Raw genomic sequence first — 26,976 nt, 5'->3', positions numbered from 1 at the left:
GGATTGAGGGAGAAAGGTATCACAGAACTTGGAATCCTAATTGTTTCTGCTCTGGGTAGATGACTCCATCTACTTCCTACTGCCTTCTGGACAGTTTTGTATTGTATGAAATACAGGTAAATTAATACCAAGCTTTGCTGATGAAAGGAAAAATAAATAGAAAATGAGATCTTAGATCTACTCTCATCCTAGTATACACTGGAAGTGATTGCAGTTAGATGTGCTGGCATAACTGAGATCTCTGCAGAGTTTAGTGGTGCTGAAGCTTTTGTTTAATTCTTCGGATTTTTTTAAAAAAATCTCTATATATTCATATATAAAAAAATATATCTTTTGTATCAAGAGAAGCAGTTTGAAATTGCTAATCTTTCTTAAAACATTATACGGCCGGCAAGTGTAGTTGGAAAGCTACTTAACTGGTGTTCTTTTCATCTATTTTCTCTACTTTAATGATGTTCCTTATCTTACAAGATTGCTGACTTGATACTTTAAAACAAATAGATGTGATTCAAAAGTTTGACTTTTACTAAGGGAAATGCATTTTATCAGATCTTGTGTTCCAGCTCGGAACTTTTGGTTCAGCAGTAAAAAGTCAGGAACACCCAAAGCTATCGGTGCGCTGCATTAATCTGTGTGCTTCGAAGAGCTGCCAGTTTAGGGAAATAGTTTTCTCAGCCATTGGTATCTCCAGCCTTTGTTATTCCTGGGAGCGTGCCAATGTATTTGCTGGAATCGGTGTCGCAGAGATCACTAGCAATTCAAAGCGCTGCAGCAGGTGGTCGTTCCATAAATCCAGTATCTGCCTTTTGTTGTTTGAAGTTGATCTCTAAATGCTGTGATCAGACACTTCTCTGTACTCTGTCAGCTAAAGCATGTAGGCAAAGGCAACTTTAAGTCTAAATACAGGCCAGGCTGATAGATACAATCATAAGCAAGTGTTTATTAGTGAATATGGCGCAGGCAATTAAATGTCACGAGCTGCTAGCAAGTAGTTTCTTGCTATGCTTTAATGAGAGATAATGAAGCAGCATAGATTAACGGATTCTATTTGGCGTTAACATCACACTAGGGGGTGGATTTCCTCCTTCAGTCCTGGCAAATGTTTGTTATAAAGTTGATACCAAAAGCCCAAGTCCTATTAAAAGTAATAAGTTGAAAGATATTGCCAAGTCATGAGGCTGTCCCTTGCTGCCCTTCCCTGATAGTTGTTCTATGTGTACAATTAAAGGCAAAAGACTACTCTAGGAGAACACTAATGAGCTTTCAGATGTAGAGATTGCTAGAACAAATGTCGCAGCTGTTTCTGTAATCCTTCCCTGCCCTTCCTTTGTGCACAGAATTTATGATACCATTTCTTTGTAGCTTTATGCTTTCTATTTTTTCCACCTTGGGAAGTAACAGCACTGGTATGGTGAAGGCAGAAGGTCTGGAAGACTCTTCCTCGGTTGTTACAGAAGTTGTGGCTTGGAGGGAGCTAACAGAAGTCAGGGAGGAGTTAAGGCCTGTTGGATGTGATGTTGGAGAACTCGAGGAACCTATCTGCCTGGAGGAAAAAATGATATGTGAAATACAGAAGGGGCGAGAAGATGAAGTGGGGAGGAAGGAGTCTCAGTTTCCCGGGCTGGGTCACCACACAGCTGCGGAGGCTGACTTGCCTTGTCAGCACAGTCCCGGCGGGTGGCTGAGGGGCAGACAGGAGTTGCTGGAGCACCCCGAGTGGCTTAAGCAGCACTGCTGCGAAATGTGGAATGGGATCCTTCCAAGTGGTTCCTCCAGAGCCTCCCTGGGAATTGCATTGCTGGGGTAATGCAGAAGAGCTTGCATTTTCTGCCTCCCTATTCCGTGCATTTCTTCTATTCTAGTCTGTGGCTTAAGCATACAGGGTATTTCTCAGACGCTTAAATATCCTCATCAATTAATTTTCTCCCTTTACCTATATTTGAAACATCAGATTGGCTTTTCCCAAGGAATAGAGACTTTTCTAAAAGGAACCACTTGGAGCTTTTGTCCTTACTTGACATGAGCAGGGTATTTCATCTAGAATTAATGTGAAGGATTAGATTTAGCCTTGATAAGACATATTTATCAACAAGCAAACTTTATTTTCTTTAATCAAAATACGACCTGTAGAGCAGCTAGGACTTTTTATCAGCATAAAGCTCTTTGCCATGAAGGCATTTACAAACATAGAACTCCTTGTGTTGTTTAATTGTCCATAGATTTGGCTGGGTTGAGTCATTTAATGAAAAGCAGATGGAAAGCAAAGAACTTCCTGCCCTGCGTTTTTATTATTATTTATAATTAGCCGTTTTGATTTGCAGAGGTGATGGGGACAGCATTTTAATAGAATCATAAAATATTGCAGTGGTCTATAACGCAGTGCAAATAATGACCGAAGTTCAAATGAAAATGAAACACAGGGAATGGGAGAGGAGGGTTGGGTTTAAGTGCAAACTCTGCTTTTAGAAACAACATTTTCTTTGCCTGTGGAAGTGCATGCTTACAGCAGTGATAATGCAGCCAGTGCCTGAGATAAATGAAAGAAAGTGGACCATACAGGAAAAGTGTCCATTTTATTCATTTCTGAAAATTCAAAGTAATAAGAAAGAATATTGGGTTTGCCTTGAGTCACTTCTGAAATTTATTTGGCAATGAAGTTTGGATTGTCAAAGCTATCATCTCCCAGAATACTGCTGGGCTAGGTATGCTTGCAGACATGTATACATACGTGTGTATGCATGTGCACGCGAACTATCACCTGAAAATTAGAGTTTCATTATTGCTTAACAAAATGGCTTAGCGTTTTCCTTTTGCAAACTTTGTACACGTGAGAAAGTCATACAAGGAGAAGTTACCTTCTAACTTCAGTATTGCACTAAGCCATGCCCTGTATTTTTCATGGGCAGTGCTGTGAGAAAATGCTTTTTTTTTCAGGTGAGATGTAAACTGCTATCCTGACTGTTTCTCTTTATGTAAAAACCACTGTAAAGATCCAGGAAGGTAGTGTGGGCTCCTCAAACCCCAGATTTCTTGAGCACTTTCCTTTTTTTCCACGTTTTTCCTCTATTCTTACTCAGATACAATACGCTAATGATAATTTCTTAGCCTAAATTATTATATTGAACTGATATCTTTCATAGCAAATAGCATTTACTGGCAATTGAGCTGGATTTCAGTACTACAGTAGGTGGAATCAGCTTGTATTTATAAAGATTTTTAAAGAGCTACAGGATGAAAGGTTGCATTTGAATTTCAGATATTCGATGAGAAGTGCATCTTCTAAATATTCATTGTGCTGCGTAGAAGGAAAAAAATGAATAGCTGGTTTGTTTTTTCCTTCTAAGTGAACATTTGGGAATTGCCTGTAGATGGTGGCTGTGTTTACTCTTCTCGTTCACTTGTGTCCATCTCTGGTTGGTCTTTTCTGGGAACAGTGTGCGTGTGTGTTCATATTGTCCTCGCTCATCATTTTGGTACAGTTAACTGCAGCATGTCTCAGGTCTCTGTTTCAGTCCGGTCCTTCCCATAATTCTGGATATTTGTGGTTTAACAATGTTTAAAATCACATCTCACGTTTCACCTCATACATGCGATTTGTTTCATGTCTTTTGCTGTCAAGAAGCATCTTGCTGTGCACCAAATCTTTACTGCACTGTGCCTTGGCATGACAATTTGTTTGAAGATTTCTAAACACGGTCGCTGCTGGGGAGCATCTGGTTTCAGTGGGGAAGCAGAATAAAGATGCATTTTGCAGTGGGGCAGTTAGAGCTTAAGTGAAGAAATGGGGGATAAGAAGGTAATGTTTCTTTTTTTTTTTCTTTTTTTTTTTTCCCCAAAACAGTGAGCATTTTTAAAACTTAAGGGGTCATTCTTACTGGTTCCTCAGTCTTGCTTAGGATGAAAGGAATGAATAACCCCAGCAGCTCTGCCCAACTTTATGGAGGATTTTTCAAATTCCTGTCTTGTCCATTCATTTAATTTAGATTTAACATTGAAATAAAAAAAATAATAATTCTTATGATACACAACTAAGGACACATTAAAGGGTACTTGTTAGTATTACAAGCTGTTGTAAATTAATACCTTTTTTTAAAAAAACATAAATAACAGATTAATCTTGGTCAACACACCAAATACAGATAATCCACTGAACTTCAGGAGGATTGAAGTTCAGGTCTGGATCAGGCAACAGACTCTGTCCTGACCTCCCGAAGACTCTGGTACAGTGCTGACTGAATTAATTTTAACTGCAGAAATACAAACTGAGTTACGTTCATTGTGTTAGAGCTGTTGCAGTCATCACGGACTCTTAAGAGGTCGTGCCTGGTTTGAAACAGGCAAGTTGCTAATCCCTGGACAAAAAAGATTGTGGTTTGATTTTATTTTTTTTAATAAAAATAAAAATCAGGAAGAATAAGGTACAAAGAGAACTTGTATTCTGCAGATGCCTGGGTTGAACAGCCATTTGACACTGAGTGCATAATGTCTTAGTGTTTTTATGAGGAAAATACAGAAAGAGAAAATATATGTAATTAGTACCAGTCTCGTTAATCTTACATAAACAAACCAGTTGTTTGGCGTTCAACGTGCAACTGTCGCGCTAAAGCTAAATTAAATGACAATTTTATTGAGCCAAGACAGGTGTCCATTTCCATCGCGGAAGCAGACAAGGAATGAACACACTGACAGGCTCAGGGCCCCCAAATGCAGCTCTCGATGCAGGAGACAGAACATGTGCTCTCAGCACTGACAGACCTAAGGACCAATCCTTCAAGAAATCATTCTCTCGGCTCCCGTGGAGCTCAGGCAGGGTCACGAGCGGACAAAGATTTTGGGAGGAAAGCTCCAGAACACGAGTGTAAAAACTGCCTCTTTAGGACACTTGCGCACATCTTTGGAACGTGCCGTGGGGATTTCTTCAAGGCTCCGACAGCCACCGTGATTCAGGATAATGTCAACTGGTATAAACCCCAGACTGGAGCTGGTCTGATCTGTGGGGAAGCTACTTCCTGGATTTTGTGTTTTCTGTCTTCCATCAAAAAAAAAAAAAACAACCAAAAACCAAAAACAAAAAAACCCAAAACATTCGGGCTAAGGCAGCAAGAGCAAAGTCTCTGCCTTCTCTGCAATTCATGATTTTCAGGCAGAGCACCTTTTATCAGTAGGAAGTCATAGCCCTGAGACAATTTTGGTTTTCTTTCTGCACTGAATGAAAAAATAAGATAAAGCAGTCGTCTGCTTTAGCACCATTAGAAATGGAGGAAAGCTGAATGTGTAAGGATCCGAATTACGCAAAATGTAAATTTACAAATCTGGGAGTGGTTTTCTTTTGTAAGTGGTTGGCATTGTCCGTCTCTATAAAGAAATGTTACATCTTCCAGCCCTGTTTCTGACTCAACAAAGTCTTTAAACATGGGCTTAACCATAAACACGTGCTTAGCAGACATTGGAAGTAATGCAAACAGATCCTGTGCTTCGCTGTGTTGCTCAGCAGGGATGGGCCTTGTGCTAAAAGTTCAAACATGCAAAATGTATTATTATTATTATTGTTGTTAATTTTTGAGCTGGGACACACTGGGTGGGAAATTCATGGATCCTCATGAATTTCCAAAAGTGTTTAGGGAATAAAGCACCTAACAGCTTGAAGGATTGGGTCTCTGGTCGTATTTTGCAGTGTGTATAGCCTAGCTGAGCTTTATATGAAATGAACCCATTTTCAATGGGTGTGTGTTTTAACCAACTTCTTTTTGTTTGTTTGTTTGTTTTTCTTTTTTTTAATTGTACCTTCCCAGTCTCCCCTGCCCACGGAGCCCGTCCAGCGTCCTGGAGCTACTTCCCCCCTTGTACGTTTTCATTTATTCCTCTCTTCTTCTTTCACTCTTTCTCTCCCTGTCTCTCTGTCTCTCTCATTTTTTTTCCCCTTCCGTATATGCAGTCAGTAGCACTGGTGCTTTGAAGGATATTCAGGGAAACCAAACCAAACCTTTAGTCTAATGTGCCTTTTTTAATGCTCTTTGGACATAAAACAATACAGCAGGGAAACAAACTGATTCTAACTCTTTTCTGTTGGAGATGATGGAATCATTTTGAATCAATAAAACCATAACTGAAAGAAATTAAGTGCCAGGCAACCAAATGCGAATGTCAGTTTGAAAGAAAGAGAAGTTAAGGTCTCATTAACGCATATCGATTTCCCCTGGGATGTTGTTTGGAGTTCATGAAACTGGATATGCAAATACTGTAGATAAATATATATACCAAAAGATATAATGTGTGTATATATATGCTTTCCCCATGCACATAAACGCTTCCAGCCTGTTGGCATAGAGACTGTGCGCTGATACCCGTGTAACGTGGGAAACAGGCATGGGGTTCCTATTCACAATTCTTTCTCCAGGAGAAGAATGTTATTTGACAGCAAACTTCTTGTTTCTGGTGTGAAGACTCAATTTCTGAGCACCTTCCTGAGCATGCCAACAGTATCAAACGCTCTCCAGACTGGCAGGTAGGGATTTCTGAGAGGAAGGGGAGAACAGGGTTTTTATTTCAGTTATGATCACAGAGAGCATGCGTGGTGGGGCTTCTTCCACCGCACAGATCCAAACCAACAGCAAGAGACAGGGAATATTTAAACTGGAGTAGAGTTTTTAAGAATGAGGGCAAAATTTATAGGGATGACTGGCTATATCCACTGATAAATAAATAACCCATCAGGAGTCAGAATAGTGAATGCTCGTAAGATCCAAGGAGTTTCCTTTGGACATACAGGTATGGAGAAAAGATTTTTCTCAGTTTTTTCCTCTTTTATAGTCAAGTTCCTTGAATCCCTGCGCCCTTCAAAGATGCAATTCCTGCTAAGGATCAGTAGCAGTTAACTTCAGATAATAAAGGCAGGGTTGGACTTTTTGCCCTTTTTAACATGAAAAGAAAGAACGGCCACACGTCCGGTTACTTAATGCAACCTGGAAGGTTGGCACTCAGCGTTACTCTCCTTTTTAAGTTGTTTGTGAGAAGGAAGAGTTCAACACTAGAGCAGCTATATTATTTCTGCTCAAAGGTATAAAGCTTATTAGTGGTTCTGCTCGTTTTTCATGTGAAATTAATTTCTTTTGACAGCCATGTCCCTTTGTGAGTCACGTAATTGCAACAGAGAGTAGAAACTTGGCTATCGCGGCGCAGAGCGCCATGTGCCACATCCCTCACATGCCTGAGCGCTCCTCTGTGGTCTGCGCTGGTGGTTCTTGTTTATAATATTTCTGCGTACCAAAGATCATGGTTGCACATCTTCTGGTACTAGCAATTTAGGAAGATATTTTATGTATTTTTTAAGTATGGAAGCTTTGAGGTCCTGTTCAGACTCTGCTGATGTTAGGGGGAAGTTACTTGCTGGGCTCACGAAGCAGTTTTTAGACACTGAAGGTCTTTTTTGGCCCTCAGCTTCCCCCAGACAGAACGAGCTGAGGAGGGAGGCGAGGGCTGAAATACGTTTTTGAAACTGGGACAGAGTGCCTCTGAAAACAAGCTCTAAATCTTTAGTCTCCCAACCATACCAAAGACCATTATTGTGCAAGTTGCAGCTATGTTTGCAATCACTGATTATTCCACAACGTTTGCCAGCGTAAGTTGAGATCTATTTTATGTGATTTTTTTTTTTTAAAACTTTTTTACAGTGAAAACTCTGTTTATGGTGATGTGTGCACATGATATGTATGTTTGCACTGTGGTCACACCTGAGCCAGCTTTAAGCCCAGTTGTTCAGATACCAGTAGCATCCACCTTCATCCTCAGCAGCTCAAAGTTTTCTTTGGATTTGGGTGTTTACTCAGCTTATTTCATCTCCCCTCATCTTTTTTGCTCTTCATCCTGTGAGCTTGGCATAGCACCTCACTTAGACTTCTTTTTGCACACAGACATTGCTAGTTAAGAATACTTCAGGTCCAGAGAAGCAACACCTTGGGATGCGTAACACTGAAATCTGGATTTCTCTCGTGCTGTTTCTCTAATTGCTGTCTCTACAAATTAAATTGTCAGTCTCCTGCAGTTTGTTCCAGGAGATATTTTAACTTAACTTTGTCCTTTCTCTTGCCTTCTGTCTGTCCCTCTGCCCTCTTCCCACCTCACCTTAATTATGTGCAGATTTGGAGATGGATAGTGTAAAGCCAGGCTCTGCATATGTTACAGAGGCTCTGAACCAGTCCCAGCTGAGCTCAGGTAGAGCCCATTATGTACGATTAGTCTCTCGGTGTCCTAACCAAGTCTAACGCTGTACGTGATAGCAATAACCATTTACTAACACCCTGGGTTTGGTTACGGAACCTAGATGTAGTTGAAATAGTTTATTATCATTTTTTGCTGTTTTTTTAATGCCTGATGGCTAGAAAAGCCAATGCCCAATTCTAAGAATCCGCCTTCTCGCAGGCAGATCTTCCGCAAGTGATTTCATTCAAGTCAGTGAGTCCAAACCTTAAGAGTACTGCTTAACCAGACCGGGTCTTGCATGTGAATGCTCTGCAGTATCAGTGGCTATGTGGCTATTAGTCTGTGTATCATAAATTAGCTTCTCCCCCCCCCCCCCCCCCGAATTTCTAAATATAAAGTGTTCTTCTTTTCCCAGGCTTACAATTTGTGCCTCAGAAAGATACGTCCACAGAGTGTGCCAAACCCTATTTGACCATGTTCTGGAGGAAAGAACTTGCTTGAATAAGAGAGAAAAGAAATGTGGTTAAATACTATAGTTTTATGGCAACGTAAATGACCCTAATGTGTACCCAGTTGCACAGTGATAGCAGAAAACAGCTGTGTTGTGTTGTCATTGTCATGACAACATCGCTATAGCTTTTCAGAACTAGCATTAGGTAAAATTAAAACGTTCCAGTGAAACTACGGAACTGAGATGTCTCTGCTACATTTGATGTACTTAAACAATTTGATTGTCAGTTATTGAGAGGTATTTGATAACAGACGTTGCGATTTATTTTTTTGTTTTGTTAAATTATATCTGGACTTTTGTTTTCCTGGATCTCCTAAGTGCTTTGGGGGAAAATGTAAGTGGAATTTTAGGATTTGTTGGAATAATAAGTGGAATGTTAGTTTTGTTTTCCAGCAGGCTAGATCAGGGCTTTACAGTAAGGCAGGCAACATGCCCTATTTCTTGCAAAGTGTTCAGACAACATTTTCTCCTCTTATGTCCCTCCGTTTCATCTAGTCCCTCTGTGGTGAGGTGGAAATGAATTTGCAGGGTAACTGTACCTTTCGTAGCAATCATCCCAATCTATTCGCTGGGTACAGTGAATAGGTTAAGGGATATTTGATATTGAAGCGATGCTAATAAATACAACCTGTCAGAGCTCACTGCGGTCCACAACGCTAGGTCTTATCTGTCAGTTTATTAAGGAGGCTAACATTTGTGCAATTCAGTGATTTTAAGGGCTTGGTAAGTGGCAAGCATCTTTTCTAATTGTATTTCAACTGATTGCAAATCTTCTTGTGGTTGCCGACGTGTAAAGCTCTGCTTCTGCTGAAATCCTTGTCTGTGTTTCCATTGTTATCTTCTAAAGTCACCAAAGGCAGATTTATTTTTTAGCTAGCCTTTAAGGCTTTATTTTACTTCTGTAATAAGTGTTGTATACTTCCTTAAAAAAAAAAAGAAAGAAATTTTTAGCAGTATTATTTTGCTGGTAGTTTGCATCTTGGATACATTAGGAATGACAAACTTAGTCTTCCATAATTATGTTGCATTGCATGCTCTCAGTGCAGTGAATTCTGATAAAGTGCTTATTTAATCTGAAATGCTCCAGTAATTACCTGGTTTTAGGAGAAGAGGGATTTATTGCCGTGACTGCCCAGGACTGCGCACAGCTGTAAGACATGCTATTGCAGTGGTTAGTCTTTCTAGGTCTTTAAATTCATGTACAGAATTGAAGTACACGTCAAAACTGCAGCAGCATTTTCCTGTTAGTTTTTCCTTGGAGTCTTCCTTTCTCTTTGCTCTCCCTCCCTTGTTTCAAGTGATTCTTCCCCCTTCTTTTTTTATTTTTTCCCTTCCCATTTTTTGGCAGAAATAGAAAGGGACGAGAGGTGTGGGCTGATCTGTGGCAACGCTGCTATATACAGGATTCATCTGGTCTCCTATGAAAGTTGCACCATAAAATCTGTGATCTGCTGGAAAGTATGAGTTTGAGAGAACAGCTCCCTCGAGCCTGTATGCTAGGAACAGACAGAAACTCTAAATTACAGATTCTGTGTTCGTTGGGCAATTATGCCGGGGTGCGTATGAGCATCCCAACAGCGGCAACGTATGTCCTGCCCTGGGTATTAGAGTCACTATTCACCGCTGTCCAGGGGAGCGAATTTGGTTAAAGTCGAATTTTGCAAGCCAAGCAGCATCGAGCTGTGGGTTTTCTTTTGCTTTTTCTCCGCTGGGAGAAGGAACCGGGCCTCTGGATCCAGGTCGGCTGCTCCAATGCTCCCTTTCCCATACGGGGGGCACAGCAGCCCCTGTGGCTTTCCCCACAATCAGCCATTGAGGCACAGCATTTCCAGTACAATTTGTACAGCTGAAGCTGTCAACTATCTTCTAAATGTCCCGTTTTATAAGAGGGCAAGGTTTCGAGACCTTTTCCTGTAGAGCTGCATGAAAAGCCACCTGAGAGTTGCTCCGTAATTTCCCATTTCAGGAAGCTGCAAGAGTCCCACAGGTACGTACGGATGCAGATGCCAGTGAATAGCAGTTTTGGGAAGCCTCTACCAAACTGGCACAAGTCGTGGATTTACATGGAGCTTAAAAAAAGTTCTCAAAGTTACAAAGTGTCAACTATTTCTTCTGCACACTACAATGAACCTCTGACTGTGAGAACACATTTTTATGTGTAATACTGAAATACTTTTCCTGTCCACTTAAATAAAATCTATAAATCTTGGCTAGCTCATAAGTGAGAGACAAGCAAGAATTTTAAGTATTTCAAATAAGTTCCTAAGGATACATAGCATTAGGAAGTCAATTTATTTTTTTCTCCCTTCTTAATCCTTTAATCCTTTAACAGTGCCGATGTTTTCTGACAGTAGTAGTAAGAACCAAGCATGCATTTTGTTAGTATTCTTTAAGCACCCATGGTTGTGTTTCTTACCCACAGACTCTTTGGAGTTTTAGGTAATGTTTGTAGTTGTAGTATTTGAAAATCTGAACAAATAGATATTTTTGTGACATTTCCTTAGGTGCTATGGAAACACTTCTTGATGATTATCGGGTATTTGTAAATTGGTTGATGTTTTCTTCAAGAAGACTGGATTTGAAAGCATGGAGTTTTCCCTGTAAAAGAGAAGGGATTTGGGTATTACCGCTGTGTCTGAACGGTCAGGCAGGGTCAGAGGCAGAGGAAGCTTGGCGGGGCAGGAGACTCCATGGTTTGGGGAAGAGCTGCAGGAAGCAGAGGAGTCAGGACTGAACCCAAAGGGTACCTGCAGGCTCTAGAGACCTGAGATGAGGAGAAGGGTACAGTCTGGTTTTGCTGCTTCATTTGTTTCTTTTTTAGCTGAAGTAAAAAAAAGAGTTTTCTCATGCAAGACCTGTTTGTCTTCTCCAACCCCCAAGAAGGGCAGCCTTTGCAATTTCAGAAACAAATGTCATGTGTGCAAAGTACAGGGATGAGTTATTGCACGTGAGTATTGCTTTGTACCCTGTGTAATCATTCGCACGAGTGCAAACAGTGAAAAAGGTGATTGCTCTAGTGACCTTTTGGCTTCTTTGTACAGTAGCAGCAACAGCACTGAATGAGGTCTCGGTCTCCAACCTCAGGCCAGGTTTGCACTGATGATTTTCCTGGCATAGCTGAGTCTGCTAGAAGTACAAAAAAGATTGCACGCGGAGCTGAGACAGCTTATCTGCCAGAAAAAAAAAAAAAAACCCAACGAAAAAACCCAACACAACCACCCTAAACACCCAGCCAGGGTGTAGGCACGCCTGTCCTGGCAGAAGAGCCCTTTGCTCAGCTCAGGTTATGTCGAGGGAGGCGCAGAGCTCTTGGAGAAACATCTTCTTTCTGCATCTCCCGCATCTCCACGGGGAGGCACTACTGGTGTAATTACAGCCATGGGAATCAGCCTCCCGTGTCCTGAAATCACAGGGAAATGCCTGAAACACAGGTAGAAGGAAGAGAGAGATTAATTTCTGTATCCCCTGTAGTTCAGTTTCTTCCTCGTGCGTGGTCGCTCGTAGCCGCTGAGGCTTTCAGAAGTTGAACCCATAGCCGGTAGCTTCAGGCTTCCTGTATTTTGACAGGTAGTTTTGTGGCAAGTCTTGGCCATGTTTCCTGGGGAATTTTAATTGGAAAAGAAAATAAACAGACATGGTGTATGGCTCTGTGCACAGTCTGCAGGTAAAAGAGAGATGTATTAGTGTTTCTGTTACGGAAACATTCACGACTTTTGGGGCTGGCATGCTTAACCTTTTTTGAGAGTTTGAATCCACCGAAATAGGATGACTACTTGTGAAGTAAAGCGGTAAAACTTGGCTGAGTGGAGGGGTGTTGGAGGCATCGATGTGCTATTAATAAGGCCAGCTTTCTTTTCACATGTTCTGTGCTGCTTTCTCACTCTGCCTGCTCTCCACTTATTCAGGTTGGGGGGATTTATTATTTTTAAACTAGATATTTTTTTCCTTTCTCACAAGCTCTGTCAAAATGGGACTTAACTCTAATAGTAGTTGGCTTGAGCAAAACTCCGCAGTTATGCTAAGAGCTTTGAAATAATGGGAAAAGGTAGTTTGTTCTGCTCTGCTTTTCCTCTTCTTTTCTCCTGAATAATTCTGTAAATTAGCATGGGAGCCTAGTTGTGGCTCAGAAATACTTTCAGGCAGCTTTAACCTTCGATGATAGCACATAGCTCTGATCTCTTCTTGCATTGGCACATGGATTTATCAAGGGTCATGCTGGTGCGTATCTCAGATCTCCAATTAAAACAGGCTGAGCAGCTACGAGGAGAGGTGCTTGGGCTCTGCCTCTGATGCCCGTAGGGATCGGTGAGGTTGCTGCATCCACAAGAAAGTGTCTGCATGAAACTATAAATTAATGCTAGAAGCGAATGGACGCGTAGAAACGCATATCGTCGGCTGCTTGGACAAGATCTGCAGCATGTTTCCACCAGAAATCCTACATAAGCAGCCAAGGCAAGACTACTCCTCTGCCCCTCTCTGTCTCTCCGTCTCTCTCTCCTCCCTCCTTTTCTCCCCCGCTGCCTGGTAGTGAATTTAAACTGCTGCAAACTGCAGATCAGAACATTACTCTGGCCTTTAGGACTTGCTTCGCTAGCTCATGAATCAGCCCGTGTCCGTGATTAATTCAGAAGACTTTGCTGATCTGGAGTTTCATCTGCAGGATTTCATTTAAGAACTTGTGTCAGTGCTATGTTCAATCTTCTTCAGCATTTAAATGGGAAGTTGGCATCAAATTCTTCGACTTGTTCTCATGGGAACTTGCTTTTGCTAAAGGAAAGGCAAGTGAAAGTCTTATGTTACCCGCTTGGCTATGTATTATAGCTTCCTATACTACATAGGGGTTTTTACCTTTATGAAGGGAATATTTGGAATGTACTTCCTGCAAGCCTGCAAAAAAGACCCAAAAGAGTAAGTCCACCACATGATTGTCCAGGCACTCCGTAACATGAGATACCTTTATGTCGAACCTGGTTTCTGTGAGCTCTATGAATCAAATCCAATCATTCTGAGGTTACCCCATGGCAGTCTATTGCACCGTGTCCTGTTCTGTCAGGACTTTTTTAATCTCCCAGTCTGCTTTTATTTATAACCGTAGTTTCTCCCCAAGCCCCTTTTTTAAAAAAAAGGGAGGTTTGTTTATTTGGGGGGTTCTTTTTCTGTGTTTTGAGAGTATTTGATTGCAGGATAAATCTAGATGAGTAAGAAGCGGCATTGAAAAATACTGGCTGGCTTAACTTCTAATAATGGCTTGAAGCTTCCTTCAGTGGTTAAATTTGCAAAACCAGAAAGTAGAAGAAGCTACGGGGTATATTAATAACAGGTTTTTTGTTCCTCTGCCTTCCCGGTACTTGTGTCTGAAATAACTTTTGGAGGATAGGTTAAACTTCAGAATGTTTTAAGGACAAGCATGTGGATGGCATCTTTTTGTCTATGATTTCAAATGCTTGGGCTCGTTAGCTGTGTTTAAAAGATAGACATTTGTTATCTACCTCTTCTGGTCCACTGCAAGCTGATGAACACGTAAGTAGCGGAGAATGCATCTCTCTTGCTTGTTTTTGTTCCTTAAAATTGTCTGGCAAAAGAAATTAGGAACAGAAAATAAGACCCACATGTGAAGATTGCTGCATTATTTTCAATCAAGATATCCAGAAGCAGCAAGAGGGCATCCCAGTATGTTCAGTACAGCGGAGGGCAAAGACCCCCTGCCGAGGGCAGAGCTCGGAAGCTCCAGAGCCAGCGGAGTTACATCACGTCCGTGTGGTGACGTGAACGAGGTCTTTAGCGTGATGCCGCGCTGTGCCGAACACAGACTTGCTGTATCCAGACGCAGAAGAGCTGCGTCCCTGGTTGCTCAGGTTTCATTCCTATAAGAAAGGCCTTTTGTAACAAACATTAAGTATTTTTCTTTACAGGAAACCAAGTGCGGGTGGATGAAAGGTGTGCCATTGTACACCACGTAGTAAAATATCTCCTCAAGCACTGTTGATCATCAGAGCAATCATTTTCAAAGGGAATACCCACATCTGCAGTTGAAGGAGCTCTGTGTTATTGGTGATGCAGCTCTTATATTCCTGCTCTGATTAGCAAAAATTGGGATTGTGCGATCTCTGGCTCTAGTTTGAATCTGCGTGACAGCAGAGCGTGCATACCTGGACAGTTTGTCACAATGTGGTTACTCAGCCTTGTAGGACTTTGCCTGCCCAAGCCTGGCGTATATTAAAAAGCAAAAAAAACCCTGGTGTAGGTTTTGGGCAGCTGCTAATGTTACTACTCTGTCCTGCGTCCTGTTTAGCTATTTTGAATTGTTGTATGTGCGTTTTGCACGTACATTTTGAATAGCATTGCTTCTGTTGTGTTCATTCGCCATTTGTGTTGGGATTTTACCAACTTTTATCAATGGGTTTGTTAGGAAGAACATTCCTGGAATGGTGAATTGGTATCAGGAAAAAGGTTTTGTATTCAGAATTGTACATAAGCACATATAAAACCAGATTTAGGACTCATGCTTGGCTGCTAAGGAAAAAAAGAAATGCGATAGTATGATCGTTGTCCAAGCAAACAGTAATATCCAGTAATAAATACCAAGTGTAATAAGTAGCTGCAGAACAAGCATTATTTGGAGATAGGAGTCAGCAAACAATTTTGAAAATAACACGTTTGCTTGAGGAGAATCTGTGAACACCAAAAGAAATGAGTTTTACCCTCCTGATCACCAAGATGTCTGCATAAATAGAAGTAGATTCCTCTTTAATCCTTCTGACCCCGAGGTTGTCCAACTTATCTAGTGAGCCCACATTTTAAAGCGTGTGACAGCAATTACTGAGATTGATAAAGTGCATGGCAGCCTCGTACGAACTGAGGAGCATGGGGTCAGCGTTGGTTAAACAGAACAGCAGCAGTATTTATTCCTCAAGCACACCATAAACGCAGGTAACGCCACCAGCTTCCCTGGCACTGGAAGGCAGCTGGAAGGCTTGGCTGAAGTTTCCCAAACCCTGTTGCCCTCTTGGCCGTGGTGTGGCTGGGCAGGGATGCTGTAGCTGGTGGTAAAGTTGAGTTCCGGTGTGTTGTGCTTTCTGCTCTGGAGTTGCAGTGTGCTGATACTGTTTGGTTTTTTGGCGGCTGGGCTGTAAATTAGGTCACTGTAAAATGATCTGTGTCGTTTTGCTTTGTTTTTAAATAGCAGAACTCCTGGAGAATTTTTAATTGATTTTGTTTTCAGCGGTCTGATCAATGCGGCCACAAACTGTGCTGGTTAACAGCCGCTCAGAGGGGAAGGGGCATGATTTCTTTAGCACTGCAGTTAAATGAACAGAATGGACACCCCAGGTGCGAAGTGTCTCTGCTGTCCCCAGAGCTCAGGGGCAGACAGGCTCACGTGTGCGTGGCCCAGCCTGTGTCCACTCTGCAAGTTCACATGTGCTTCCATCGAAGCATTCGAGCGTGCTCATCATCTCTCCCCTCCTTTTGGACGTGCTGAGACTGCATGATTTGCAGCGTGAGCGGTGAGCAAGAGACCTGCACTTAAATGATGGTGCGGATGTATCCCTCACTTCTGCGGTCTTTCTGAAATCAGGGCTTTGGCCCTTCCTGCGGTGTTCCTGTGTAGTTTTGGGGGCATGAAGGTGCAGTTTAGCAAGGAATGAAGAAGCTGTGGATAAACTCGTGTAGTTCTCCTGGCCCCGTTCTTTGCACCCGTGTGTTTTCGCAAGCTGGAAGAGGATGGCAAGCCTGGGTCCATCCTGATAGCAGAGGTTGACGAGAGGTCATGGGTTCTGTTAAGAGAAACCAGAGGTCTGGCATTCCCCAGACAGAGCTGTGTTTTGCTTTCCCTCCCTTTCTGATCTCTGCCCTTTGCCCGCTGATGGAGCGAGGGCCATGGCCCAGCCGAAGGGGCCACCGGGGAGGGAGCAGGGTGCAGGGATGGGCAGGGGATCGGCGGTGGCCTGTCCCCGGGGCCGGGCTTGCCGGCTGCAGGGAGGCAGAGCCATCCCCGGGCAGGTCGCACCGGGGACGTGCTGACCCCGCTGGCTGCCGGCTCAAGCGGAGCATCCGAGGAGAGGGTGTGGGGGGGCACTTGGAGCTCGGGAGCCGGCGTGGAAGGAGGCACCTGCGGGAGGTGGAGCCGGGCCGGCGGGGCTGGTTTGGCCGGGGAGGGGCCTGGCAGGAGCCGCAGAGGCGGTGTGCACCCCCCGCACCTCCCAGAGCCGCGCTGCCGCCGCACCGTGCGGGGGGCCGGGGCCGAGCCGCCGCCTCCCGCTCCGCCTGCAGCGATCCCTGCTCGGGCAGGGGCGGGCAGAGCTGAGCCAGAGACCCCCGGGCGTTGGGACTTGGTGGGGGACAACCGCCGGAGGGCTTTGCTGCTCTGCGAGGAGGAGAGGAAGGTAAGAGAGGTCTCTTCCCGCCCCCCCCCCCCCCCTTCGCATTAGCGTCTGTCTTATGTAAGACTTGAAGAGTATTTTTAGGTTCCTGCGCCCACTTGTTGCTTAGTAACTTGCCAGGTATTTAATTTGCAGGTTTGGAGGATTAATGTCTTTGAACGAAGGTTTTTCTTTTCTGGCAACGTTGCGTCGGGAAGAGGCGGCTTGGCACGTACTGGAGTTGAGACCCCCCCGGCTGGGCACAGCAGTACCCGGCTGTGCGGTGAGATGTCCTGCACACGGACAGGACCTGGATGGCACAGGGCATCCTGCCCGGAGCAGAACTGCTCTTATACAGGGGCAATGCAATACAGGCTCTCAAATGATTTCTGCTGTGGAGGGGTAGCCTAGGATCAAGGTTTTTAGCCTGATGAAAAAAATACCTGATACTCAATAATTTCCAGTGACGTGCTCTCACCTGACACCCTGGCTGCTGGTTGTAGACCCGTTTGTTTCTGCTGTGAGAGAAGATCCTCAGGGATCTGTGCCCTTGGGCAGGTTACCTGGCTAGGTGGTTAGCTTCTCTTGCCAGCATAAGACTGATTAACTCCACATAGTTCGTTTGTTCCCCGCCCCACCCCCCCCCCCCCCCCCCCCGCTAATTGTTTTACTTTTGTTTCCCTTTTACTAATCTCTGACTTCTGGTTTCTATTGCACCTTTCTACTCACTAGGTCCATAGTTGCAATCTGTTTTATTGGACTTAGGCTCGGGTCATGGGTGTGTAGCAAGCCTGAGCTGTTAAAAGGAGCCTCTTTCATGGCTGGGCTGATTTGTGTGAGGATTCCCACCCAAATCCCAGGGGAGAAGGAATTTCAGCTTGCAGGCCCCCTCCGGCGCAGTACGGTCCTTGGGGTTGCAGAGATGTGAGATCAGTGCCTCCTGCTCAGATTTATACCTAGCTCCCAAAGAGGCAGCTGACAGATGGGAATGTCTAGAATTTGAATTTCAATAGATTTTTGCATATCACTTTATCTTTTTGTTTTCCCTCCCTCCCCAGACTGGCACTCAGAGGACACAGGATGCATTCCTAAGCATTAATATTATTGATGCTGTTGTTCAGGAGAAGGGGACTTCCTATTTAAAAATGCTAGTCCTTTGTTTGCTGGAGCCCCAGGGCAGTGAATGCACACTCTGAAAAATAAAATTCCCAGGGAGAGTCGTTACCGCGATCGTAGTAGACACTTTGCAAGTAGCCATGGCTCGTCTGTTCGTATTTGTTCAGAAAACCTCCTAGAAGCTATAGTCCATTTTAAGGACTAAATGCCCTGCAGAATCTTATTATTTATGACAGAAAAGACAAGAGGCCTTCCCTTTCCACTCTTCCCCGACCTCCTTTGTTCTGGGCACCACACAGGCATGATAAAAGAGTTTCATCTGAAATCAAAGCTCTGGACTGGTAAGATAAAGGAAAAGAATAAAGCAGGCAAACCAATACAATATCTGCATTCCGAAGTCTTAGAAAGCAGATTTAGTTCACCACAAATCCCCAAATGTATTGGGCCCAATTTTCATTTTTGGTAAAGCTTTTTTACACTTCTTTAACTGTGTAAGGGAAGAGGTGGTTTTCATCCTCTTTAAAGCTATTGTATCCTGCCTGTGCAGATGTGAACAAGGCTCATGTCTGTTGTCTTCAATATTGTTTCCACTCCAGGTGAGCGAGAATTTTGCCTCCAAAGGCAAATTTATCTCAGGCCTTAATGCAGGTGTTAATAGCTACAGTATAAACAATTTAGAAAGTCAGGGTTGTAAACAGAAAAAGAACGAGAATGATATCAATCTTGGAAGAGTAGGTCACTGTAATTTGAAAGTAGCTGGTTGGGGCTGTAAACAGCTGCCCTCTGGCTAGTGAAAACGGAGATAGGCATCTTTTGTGAAGGGATTGGGAGAGCAGCAGGGATGTTACCTGTCATACTGGGAGTACCGCATACTTCAGAAGAGTCTGTATGCTCATGATTGAAGTAACGGCTGTGCCGTCTGGCTTAAGAAAAGGGAGGTAGTGTACTTTGACCCGCATCTCCTTCTTATTCCAGATGGATTACTTGAGTCCCTTCCTGGTGGAATAGAAAGGTTCCTTCCCAGTGTCTGCCCCAGGCCTTGCGTAAGAGCAAACACCCTCTCGCTCCAGGATTGGGCTCCATCTGCCAAAGTCCTAATTATTCAACTTTAGCTATTTGTTGATTCACGTCAGATCTTTTTTCATTGCTCACCTCCTCCCACCACCCAAGCTGGAGCGTGCTGCCGCGCAGAACTGGAGTAACTTGACTGCCGCAGTCACTCCGGTTATCCTGGTTTAGCTGATGTCAAGGATTGGGCTGAAGCGTGATTTGTGTTTGAATGACTAGTGAGAGCTCTGGGCTGCATGCATGTGTCCAAAGTACTCAATGTTATTCAGGGTTGTCAAGTTTTTGGAAAATCTCCTCCAGCACCGCAGCCATTTGTAGCGCGAGTGAGGCACAAGCAGCCGCGCTGCAGCTTCGTTTAAACTGTTTTGAAGCCTTTTGATCAAGGATGGGTACCGCATGCGGCATACAGCTGGTGTTTGAATAAGGGAGGGCAAAGGCAGTTTGCCTTCAAATAAGTATGAATTTGAGAAGAACTGAAGCCATGGCTGCTGCAGGCAGGACAATAAACATTTGGTTTAGGTTCTGTTAAAGGGAGGTTGAGGTCAGCCATCAAGAAACTCCATCCGTAAGGATAGCTAGCAGCTCAAATAATTACCAACAGAGAAAGCGTGGCGTTTTCATCACTGGAGACTGTTGAGTTGGAGAAACCTCTGGCAGAGATGGCTGCGGTACAGTTGAACCTGCTCTGGTGTCACCTAATGGGTTAGGTGGCATCTTGGCTCTTGATGGTTCTCCCCTCTCTTCCTTATTTGCAAGTATCTGGAGAGTGTCTCGTGCAAGTACCTGGTTGATCTTGATGCTTACTTCGTTGTAGATGTTGATGCTTACCTGGTTGTACTTAATGCTACTGCACTACTTGAGGTTCGAGGTAAGAAATCTGCTAACCAGTAACACCTTCCATGGGACACAGCACAGCACCTTTGGGTTGTTCTAACGTAGGGTTTCTCCTCAACTGTATGACTTGTGTAAGTGTTAGAGATACATTCAAGTTACAGTATCATGTTCTCTTTACTGTGAATTTAGCGTTACGCAAAGGCTTCGGTGCATTTTGATGTCAAGATCTCACATATACATGGGTGTAGTGTGTGCTTGGGCATGCGAGGTCAAATGATGATGATATCCCAAAGTGAACATGGATGAAAGACTAACACTGTCTCCCTGATGGGCAGATGGGATGTTTAGTTCTGTTTGTGGTAGTTACCTGAATCGGAACCTGAATCGGATCATTAGTCTCCAAGGTAAGTGAGATAAGCAAAAGGACTGCATTAAACTCTGCTAGAACACATAAAGGTTTAGCAAAATGTAGTATGCAGGAAAGAGAAGAAGGTATTTTGAGTGTCTCTTGCTATTTTTCTCCTAGCTCTACATTTCCCAGTTTGCTCCCCTTGTCTCCCAGTCCTGCTGCTGGCCTTGTGACCTCATTGCGTCACCTGAGCTGCTGAGGCTTCTGCCTTGTGTGCTGAATGCCCTCACCTCTATCCTTTTGTTTTCAACTCCCACTTTCTTCCAGTTTTGGCCTCTGATAACTGGTTACCTTTGAACTACAGCCCGGTCTGTTATTTCCTCACCTCCAACTGCAAGCTGTCGAGCCCATCCCTGCTGCCTTGTCACTAAGACTGTATTAGTCAGTGCGGCTTTTTTTTTCCAGATACAATTCAAACGTGTTAATAGAATTAATAGAATGACCTCGTCAGCCCTTGTACCCTTGAAAACACTCTCCTTTCTCTGTTAGCCTTCAGCTAACTGATTTGTATCTCCTAACCATAGACTACTCCCCTCGAGGTAGGTATGGTGTGCTTCAGGGAATTAATTCAGGGATGTCCCATGGTCTGTTTGTTCAGGTCAGGTCATATTATTTCAGTGCTCCCATATGGCCTTAGAGTCTATGAAAAGCTCAGGCATATCTTTGGCCTGGAAGGTATCGCAGATTCCTTGGTACCAAACTTTGCTATCTGGGGGTAGGTGGCACACTTATGCGTCTAGCTAACCTTGAGGTCGTTGTTCCTAACCAATTATAAATAACAAATTTGGCAGTAAAGAGCACGGAAAGCATTTTTCTCATTGTAAATAGAAAGAAACCTTCTCCAGACAGTTCAAACTGTAGATAATCCTTGCGCGTATCATGACAGATGTGTGTGTTCAGTCAGACAAATAATGTTGAAAGCAGTCGATGCTGCTGGTCAGATATGCTGTTAGCTTTTGAATTTGCAGTCTTCTCTCTGGAAGAGGACCAATTAGACCCAAATGCAGCAAAAGCCGACAGAGGTGGTTGTATAATTTGGGCATGAAAATGCACAGAGTGAGTTGCTGAGCTTGGTAGATCTCCGATGCCAGATGTTCCTCTGCTAACCAAAATAAGCCGATACTCCAACTTGAGCCAAAGGCTGAGGTTGGCAAGGACTAGGAAGAGTTGCAGATTTGTTGAGACCGTTGCTTACAGACGCTGCCCAAAGGATGCCTCCAAAGCCTGGGCAGACACAGGAATAAGTGTGGCTTCCTTATTATGAGACTTTTTAAATAAGAACAGCAACATCACTTACCAGTTTTAATGACCTCTTTTAATTGCTGTGTGTGTGGTGCTCTTGTGATAGCTGGAATATGTACTTATTCTTGGCTGGTTCTTGTCGTCATAGTTAATTTTAATGTTTTTTATCTAATGACACTGAAATTATTCACCTTTAACATATTTCATGACTTCTTCTAACACAGAGGCCAGTCTTAACTGATGCCTGGCACAAGATAAATGCTGCAGCATCAAAAAGCACGCAGCATTTGTATTTTCCTTTTCTTTAGAGAGCAAATCAGTAAGTACACATGCATGAAGCTTATTGGAGATAGAAGGATATTTTTACACTCTCACATCTGTGGAACTTTAAAATCTCCTTCTGAAAATCTTTTATGACCCACAAGGGAGCCCAGTGTAGAGATTAGTGCAATTATTGATGTGGTGTTGGTCGGTCCTTCTTCAAAACCAGCATACTATTCAAGGACTAAAGGACGGTGCTTGGTGGTGCGTGGTTCCAGATTCTGGTTGGGTTTTTAGGGCTGTATAAATTAGCTTCCAAAATAGAATCTGCTGTGGCAGAAGGAAAGGAGTAAAATGTCTTGTTGCTAAGGAACATGACAGAGAACCGGGAGATGTGACTCAGTTCTTGGCTTTGTATAATTTCCCTTCAGTAAGGTCCACAGAGCATGGCTTTCTAAGTGTGAAGGGATGGATATTAAAAATCTTTACTGAGGTTTTAAGGAGGGGCCGAGATAATTGATGCTGTGTGGGGAACCAGTTGAGCTTGGTCCACTCACGCAGTTAAATGTATTCCTGAGTGTTTGCAGAATCGGGAGCAAAGGAAATATGTGGCAAAACCAAACCCGGCTTCTCACCTCCCGATTGCTGGTACTGCTCTTTCTTCAACAGTCTGTTGCTGCTCTTTCTCTCCCCGCAGTGGAGTTTAATTTTAGAGGAGAATGCATCTTGAGGGGCTAATAGCCTGGAAAAATTTGAGCTTGACTTGCTGTAAATCTGTCTTGTGAGAGGATGGATTTCACTTTTGTTTTGTAATACCTTGCTAAGCTTTTGTTTTTACGGCATTTCCATGCCTTTTCCCGTCTTCGATTTGGTGACTGGATATTGCAGTTTGTTTATATATTTTAAACTCTGCAGCCACACGTGTTCTTGCTTTTGACCTTAGCACCACGGCCCCCTTGCAGCAGGGGACAGCTGGGTTCTGTAGCATGTAAAATCATTGCTGTTAATAAGAGAAACACGCTGGCCCTGTGCCGGGAATGTGGGTCAGCATACACCCTCCAAGATATTCTCTTAGAGTCAAAGTTTGCTAACCCTGTCGTGAGTTCCAAACCAAAATGTTAGTGACAGCAATGGGAGATAAAGCAGGTGCTCTGTATTTGTCTAGCATGGGTTTGGTTTCCCTTGGCCAAAGTGTGAGAGGGCTGCAGTGGGTTTGTGAGGATGTCCTATAGCAAACTGCCGTCATCCCGTTCAAAACATGTCGCCGGGTCACCGTACACCCAGACGTCCGCCGAGCAAGCGCTTACCTTTTTTGTGGGCAAGACTTGAAATCTGCTGTTTGCTTTTCTGTTCTTTGTTTCCCCTGGTCTTTGGAAAGAGGCAGGTGGGAGATGGGAGATGCTGTCCCGGCCTGCAAGGGTCTCGTCACATTGATTGTCTTCTCCAAGCCTTTGCATCGGGGGCGAGGGGATTCATACTGAAAAGGGAAAGAAAATGCATGCACAAAATAATTTTGGGGATGCAGTTGTGCTGCATTTATTAAAACCCTTCTCCTGTTTGGTCCCCATGTTTCAAAGCCAGTCAGGAGCCATTGCTCTTTTCCATCCTACCTTTCCTTTTGTTGCCAAGACTTTGGGCAATTGTAATTAAATATTACATTTTAGAAGTGGTCTCAGGAAGAGTTTTATGGCCCAACCATGATACTTCTGCAGTTTGGGCTGAGACACACGGTATTGTTGGACTGTGTTCTAATCTTATGGGTGTAAATCCAGAGTAATCGCACCCCTGTCAAATCTCTACAGGCACAGGAGGAAGCAGAATTTGGTGCTCCGTGCCTTGGTTGTGCCTCAGCGAATTCAGCTCGTTCGCCAGTGGCTGAGGGTTTGGTTTTGCAGAGTGTTGGCTTTGGCAGGGAGCTCAGCATCAGAAGGTCGGATCTCCCGTGCTTTGCTCCACCGCCCCCTCGCTTGGGCTGCCACGACCGCTCATGCTCTGCTGCTGTAACAGCATCAGCCTCAGCAGATTATTTGTATTCCGGGTCGCTGCAGTGACTTAGCTCGCAGTGCGACCTCGCAGACACAGGGGTGTAGGAACACAACAAGGATGCCACGATGGATGTGAGGGCAGCAGGTCGGAGAAGGTGCAGGAGCTCTCGGCACATCCCAAGAGATCCCCGTGAGCTTTCGGTGGGTGCCCAAAGCAACCCAGGAAAAGCAGATTGTGCTGAACAACTGCCACGAAGCTACTTTGAATCGGCTGATGGCTGACACATTTCTCCAGTAAACAAGCTGCATAACGTCTATCCTGAAGTGCCTTTTCACTCTGCGGCATTAGGGTGAACAAGCCCTGCTCTTAATGAAGTAATTGTTATTTAATAGTTTTTATCAATGTCAGGGGAATTTCGGGCCTCGCTTACACAAAAGCTTGGTGGTATAGCAGCAAAAGCATGGTTTGATTGATAAATGTTCCTGGGGGAGGTACAGTGTATGGCAGTTTCCCAAACCCACAATCAGCTACCTGGCACAAGTATTCCTTTTTCTTCCCTCCCTTCCCACCGTCCAAAGGCTTTGGCCAGCGTAGTTCTGTCAGCTAAGGGTGTGATAGTTTTTCTCACTCCTAACTGACGCATTCGTGCCAGCAAAACTTGGAAAGTAGTCCAACCTCAGGTGGGGTTTTTTTGTTTTGGGTTTTGATTTGGGGTTTCTTTTTTTCAGCCAGTCTCACTGTGCTAGATGGAGATTTTGTCTGTGCTTGTCCAGACCAGGATATTTAGCCAAACCTGCCTTTCTGAGGAAAATCAGCCCCTGCTCCTTCTAGGAAAGCCCCCATTTGTTGATAAACAAATTGTTTTACAGTGGTTAAATCTGAGGTGGAAAGTAATATGGATAGATGTCAGGATTTTTGTTTAGTTTTGGCTGCCTTTCAGTTGGTAATTCAGCAGCATCTCTGACCATAGCAACCATGTACAATTGTCTGGTAGTAATGCTGCTTTATCATCTGAATTTACTTCTATGTCACTTACAACCTGAACACCGCACGTGGAGACACAAACTGTCAATGGTTCAGATTTATCATATCCCCACGTGATTGGCAGGAAGGTAGAAAAGGGCTAACTACGTTATCCGCATCTCCTTAGTTTGTAAAAATTTTAGATTTGTTTCTGGTCTAAACCCTGTGCCTTGATTCCGTAAGCTCCATCAATCACTAATTCTGGGGTTTTCAAAATGGACAAATGGGTGGAGGAGCGTAGGACTGCTGAGTACTGCTTGCTGCTGCTGGTAAGGAAAACATTTATTCTGCAGGATTCCTGGTAGCAACCGTGGCATCAGTGTTTATGCAGAAACTGGGGCTCCAGTGCTAGCTTTGTCTAACCCGAAATGCATCAGAAATTAAATCTCTTAGGATTCATTGCTGGTTTGGGGATGAAATGATGCCAGAGGACTTGGAAGCAGGATAGAAAGCATTTGCCCTTTGTTGCTGTTGGCGGAAAGACAGCATACCTGACAGCCTCCTGAGCCCTTACCGCTTGTAAGGACAGCTTATCTTTATCAGACACCTACTTGCTTTTTTGTTCTTTTTTATAACCTGTCAGCAAAGAGATGACTGCTTGGATCCTCTCGCTGTTCCCTTTTTCTTCGCCACCCAGGAAAAGCCTAACTCTATAGTGAATCATTCCTGCGTAGGTATAAAACTCCGAAGTTGGTTTAGCCTGAGAAGCTCTCGTACCGATTGAAGAAGAGTGGTGCGGGAAGCTGTGTTTAACCAAGGAACCGTGCGAATGTTTCAACAGTCGATAAGTGAATTTCTGGTTACTTAACCTGCTCAGGCGTTGCCTTGGACTGTTGCTCTGGGACACTATGGGAGTGTGTCTGTAGGAGTCGACTTCATGATGCAGAAAACAAGACAATTATTTTAACCTGTACTGAGTGACTTAAAGGCGGAGCAGATTTACTGTGTTTGAAAAACTCAAGTCTCCTTTCTGGTTAGTGATGTAAAGAAGTATCAATACCGTGATCCAACATGGAAGCGTACCCATTGCACCTTTTCGTTGTCAGTGCCTGAGGTGACACTTGCTGACCCGGTCACCAGCACGAATAGAACTTATGCAGCATTGGAATTGCATGCGTTTTTCTCCATTTTTAAATGTGTTCTCCGATGGATTCATTTTTCATTCAGTCAAGCAAGATACTTCAAGAAGAACTGTATACAGAGTCTGTGAAATGATTCAAATGAACATCTAGGTATTTGTAATTTCTTTATTTGTCAGGCTGTTGTAAAAGCGTCTGTCTGGGGTCTATCACCTCCAATAGCATTATCACAAGAGCCTGAGGGTGCTAACCCTTTGAAATTCCACACAAGTCAGGATGAGACTCTGTCTCCATTTATTTTTGAGCGGGGATGATAAATGAGCCGTTACTTTACTGTGATGATGGATACAACCAAAATCTATCCTAACTTTGTTTGGCATGTCAGTACAATCTGCTCATTTATTGTGTGTAATTAAAAAACCCCGTCAAACAGAAAACATTCCTTTAATTAAAGCCCCCACAGCCACAGTTTGTCATGCTCAATGCTTCTGAGTTTTGTTAAATGATTCAGGTTTGATTGTTGAGAACGCAGGCGTGGGGTTTGCTGGAGATTTTAGGTATTCGGATGTGTTTGGCCGATGCAGATCAGTGTGCTGTCAGGCTGCTAAAAGAGACTTTATCAAAAAGCAGTACTCATAGATGGAAATACGTTAACGTCATTGGAATCAGGTTTAGTATAAATAGAGGGCCTGCATCAATACCTGATAAAACAGAAGGAAAAATACTCAGCTATTTAAAGGGATTAAAACATCATGAAGCATAGCGTGCTATAACCTCTTGTTCCTGGGACAAGGTTTTTCATGTTGTCTGGCTGTAGAATACCCCGCCTGCCTGTATGAAGCGTGCCTGCATAAATCTCTCGTGCAGAGTCCCAGCTCCCGAGGCTGC

General features: G+C 43.7%; 1 protein-coding gene across 8 annotated transcripts in view; it reads left to right on the top strand.

The window, feature by feature from the left end:
- ARHGAP32 (Rho GTPase activating protein 32) overlaps positions 1-26,976 on the top strand; it is a 244,496-nt gene that overhangs the window by 178,792 nt on the left and 38,728 nt on the right. For 2 of the 8 annotated variants that reach the window (XM_054803025.1, XM_054803023.1), the window contains one exon: positions 8,137-8,211. The exons of 2 other annotated variants lie outside the window; for them this stretch is intronic. In XM_054803025.1, coding sequence (XP_054659000.1) covers positions 8,137-8,211 — 75 coding nt within the window. Of the gene's footprint in view, positions 1-5,792; positions 5,844-8,136; positions 8,212-16,894; positions 17,095-25,742; positions 26,242-26,976 lie in introns of those variants that run through there. 4 more of the 8 variants (XM_054803022.1, XM_054803024.1, XM_054803028.1 and 1 more) reach the window with 4 other exon arrangements.

Source organism: Grus americana, chromosome 24 (genome assembly GCF_028858705.1).
Source record: "Grus americana isolate bGruAme1 chromosome 24, bGruAme1.mat, whole genome shotgun sequence".
NCBI classification, from domain to species: domain Eukaryota; kingdom Metazoa; phylum Chordata; class Aves; order Gruiformes; family Gruidae; genus Grus; species Grus americana.
Note: the sequence above shows the minus strand (reverse complement) of the source record. Positions and strands in the feature narration are given on the sequence as shown.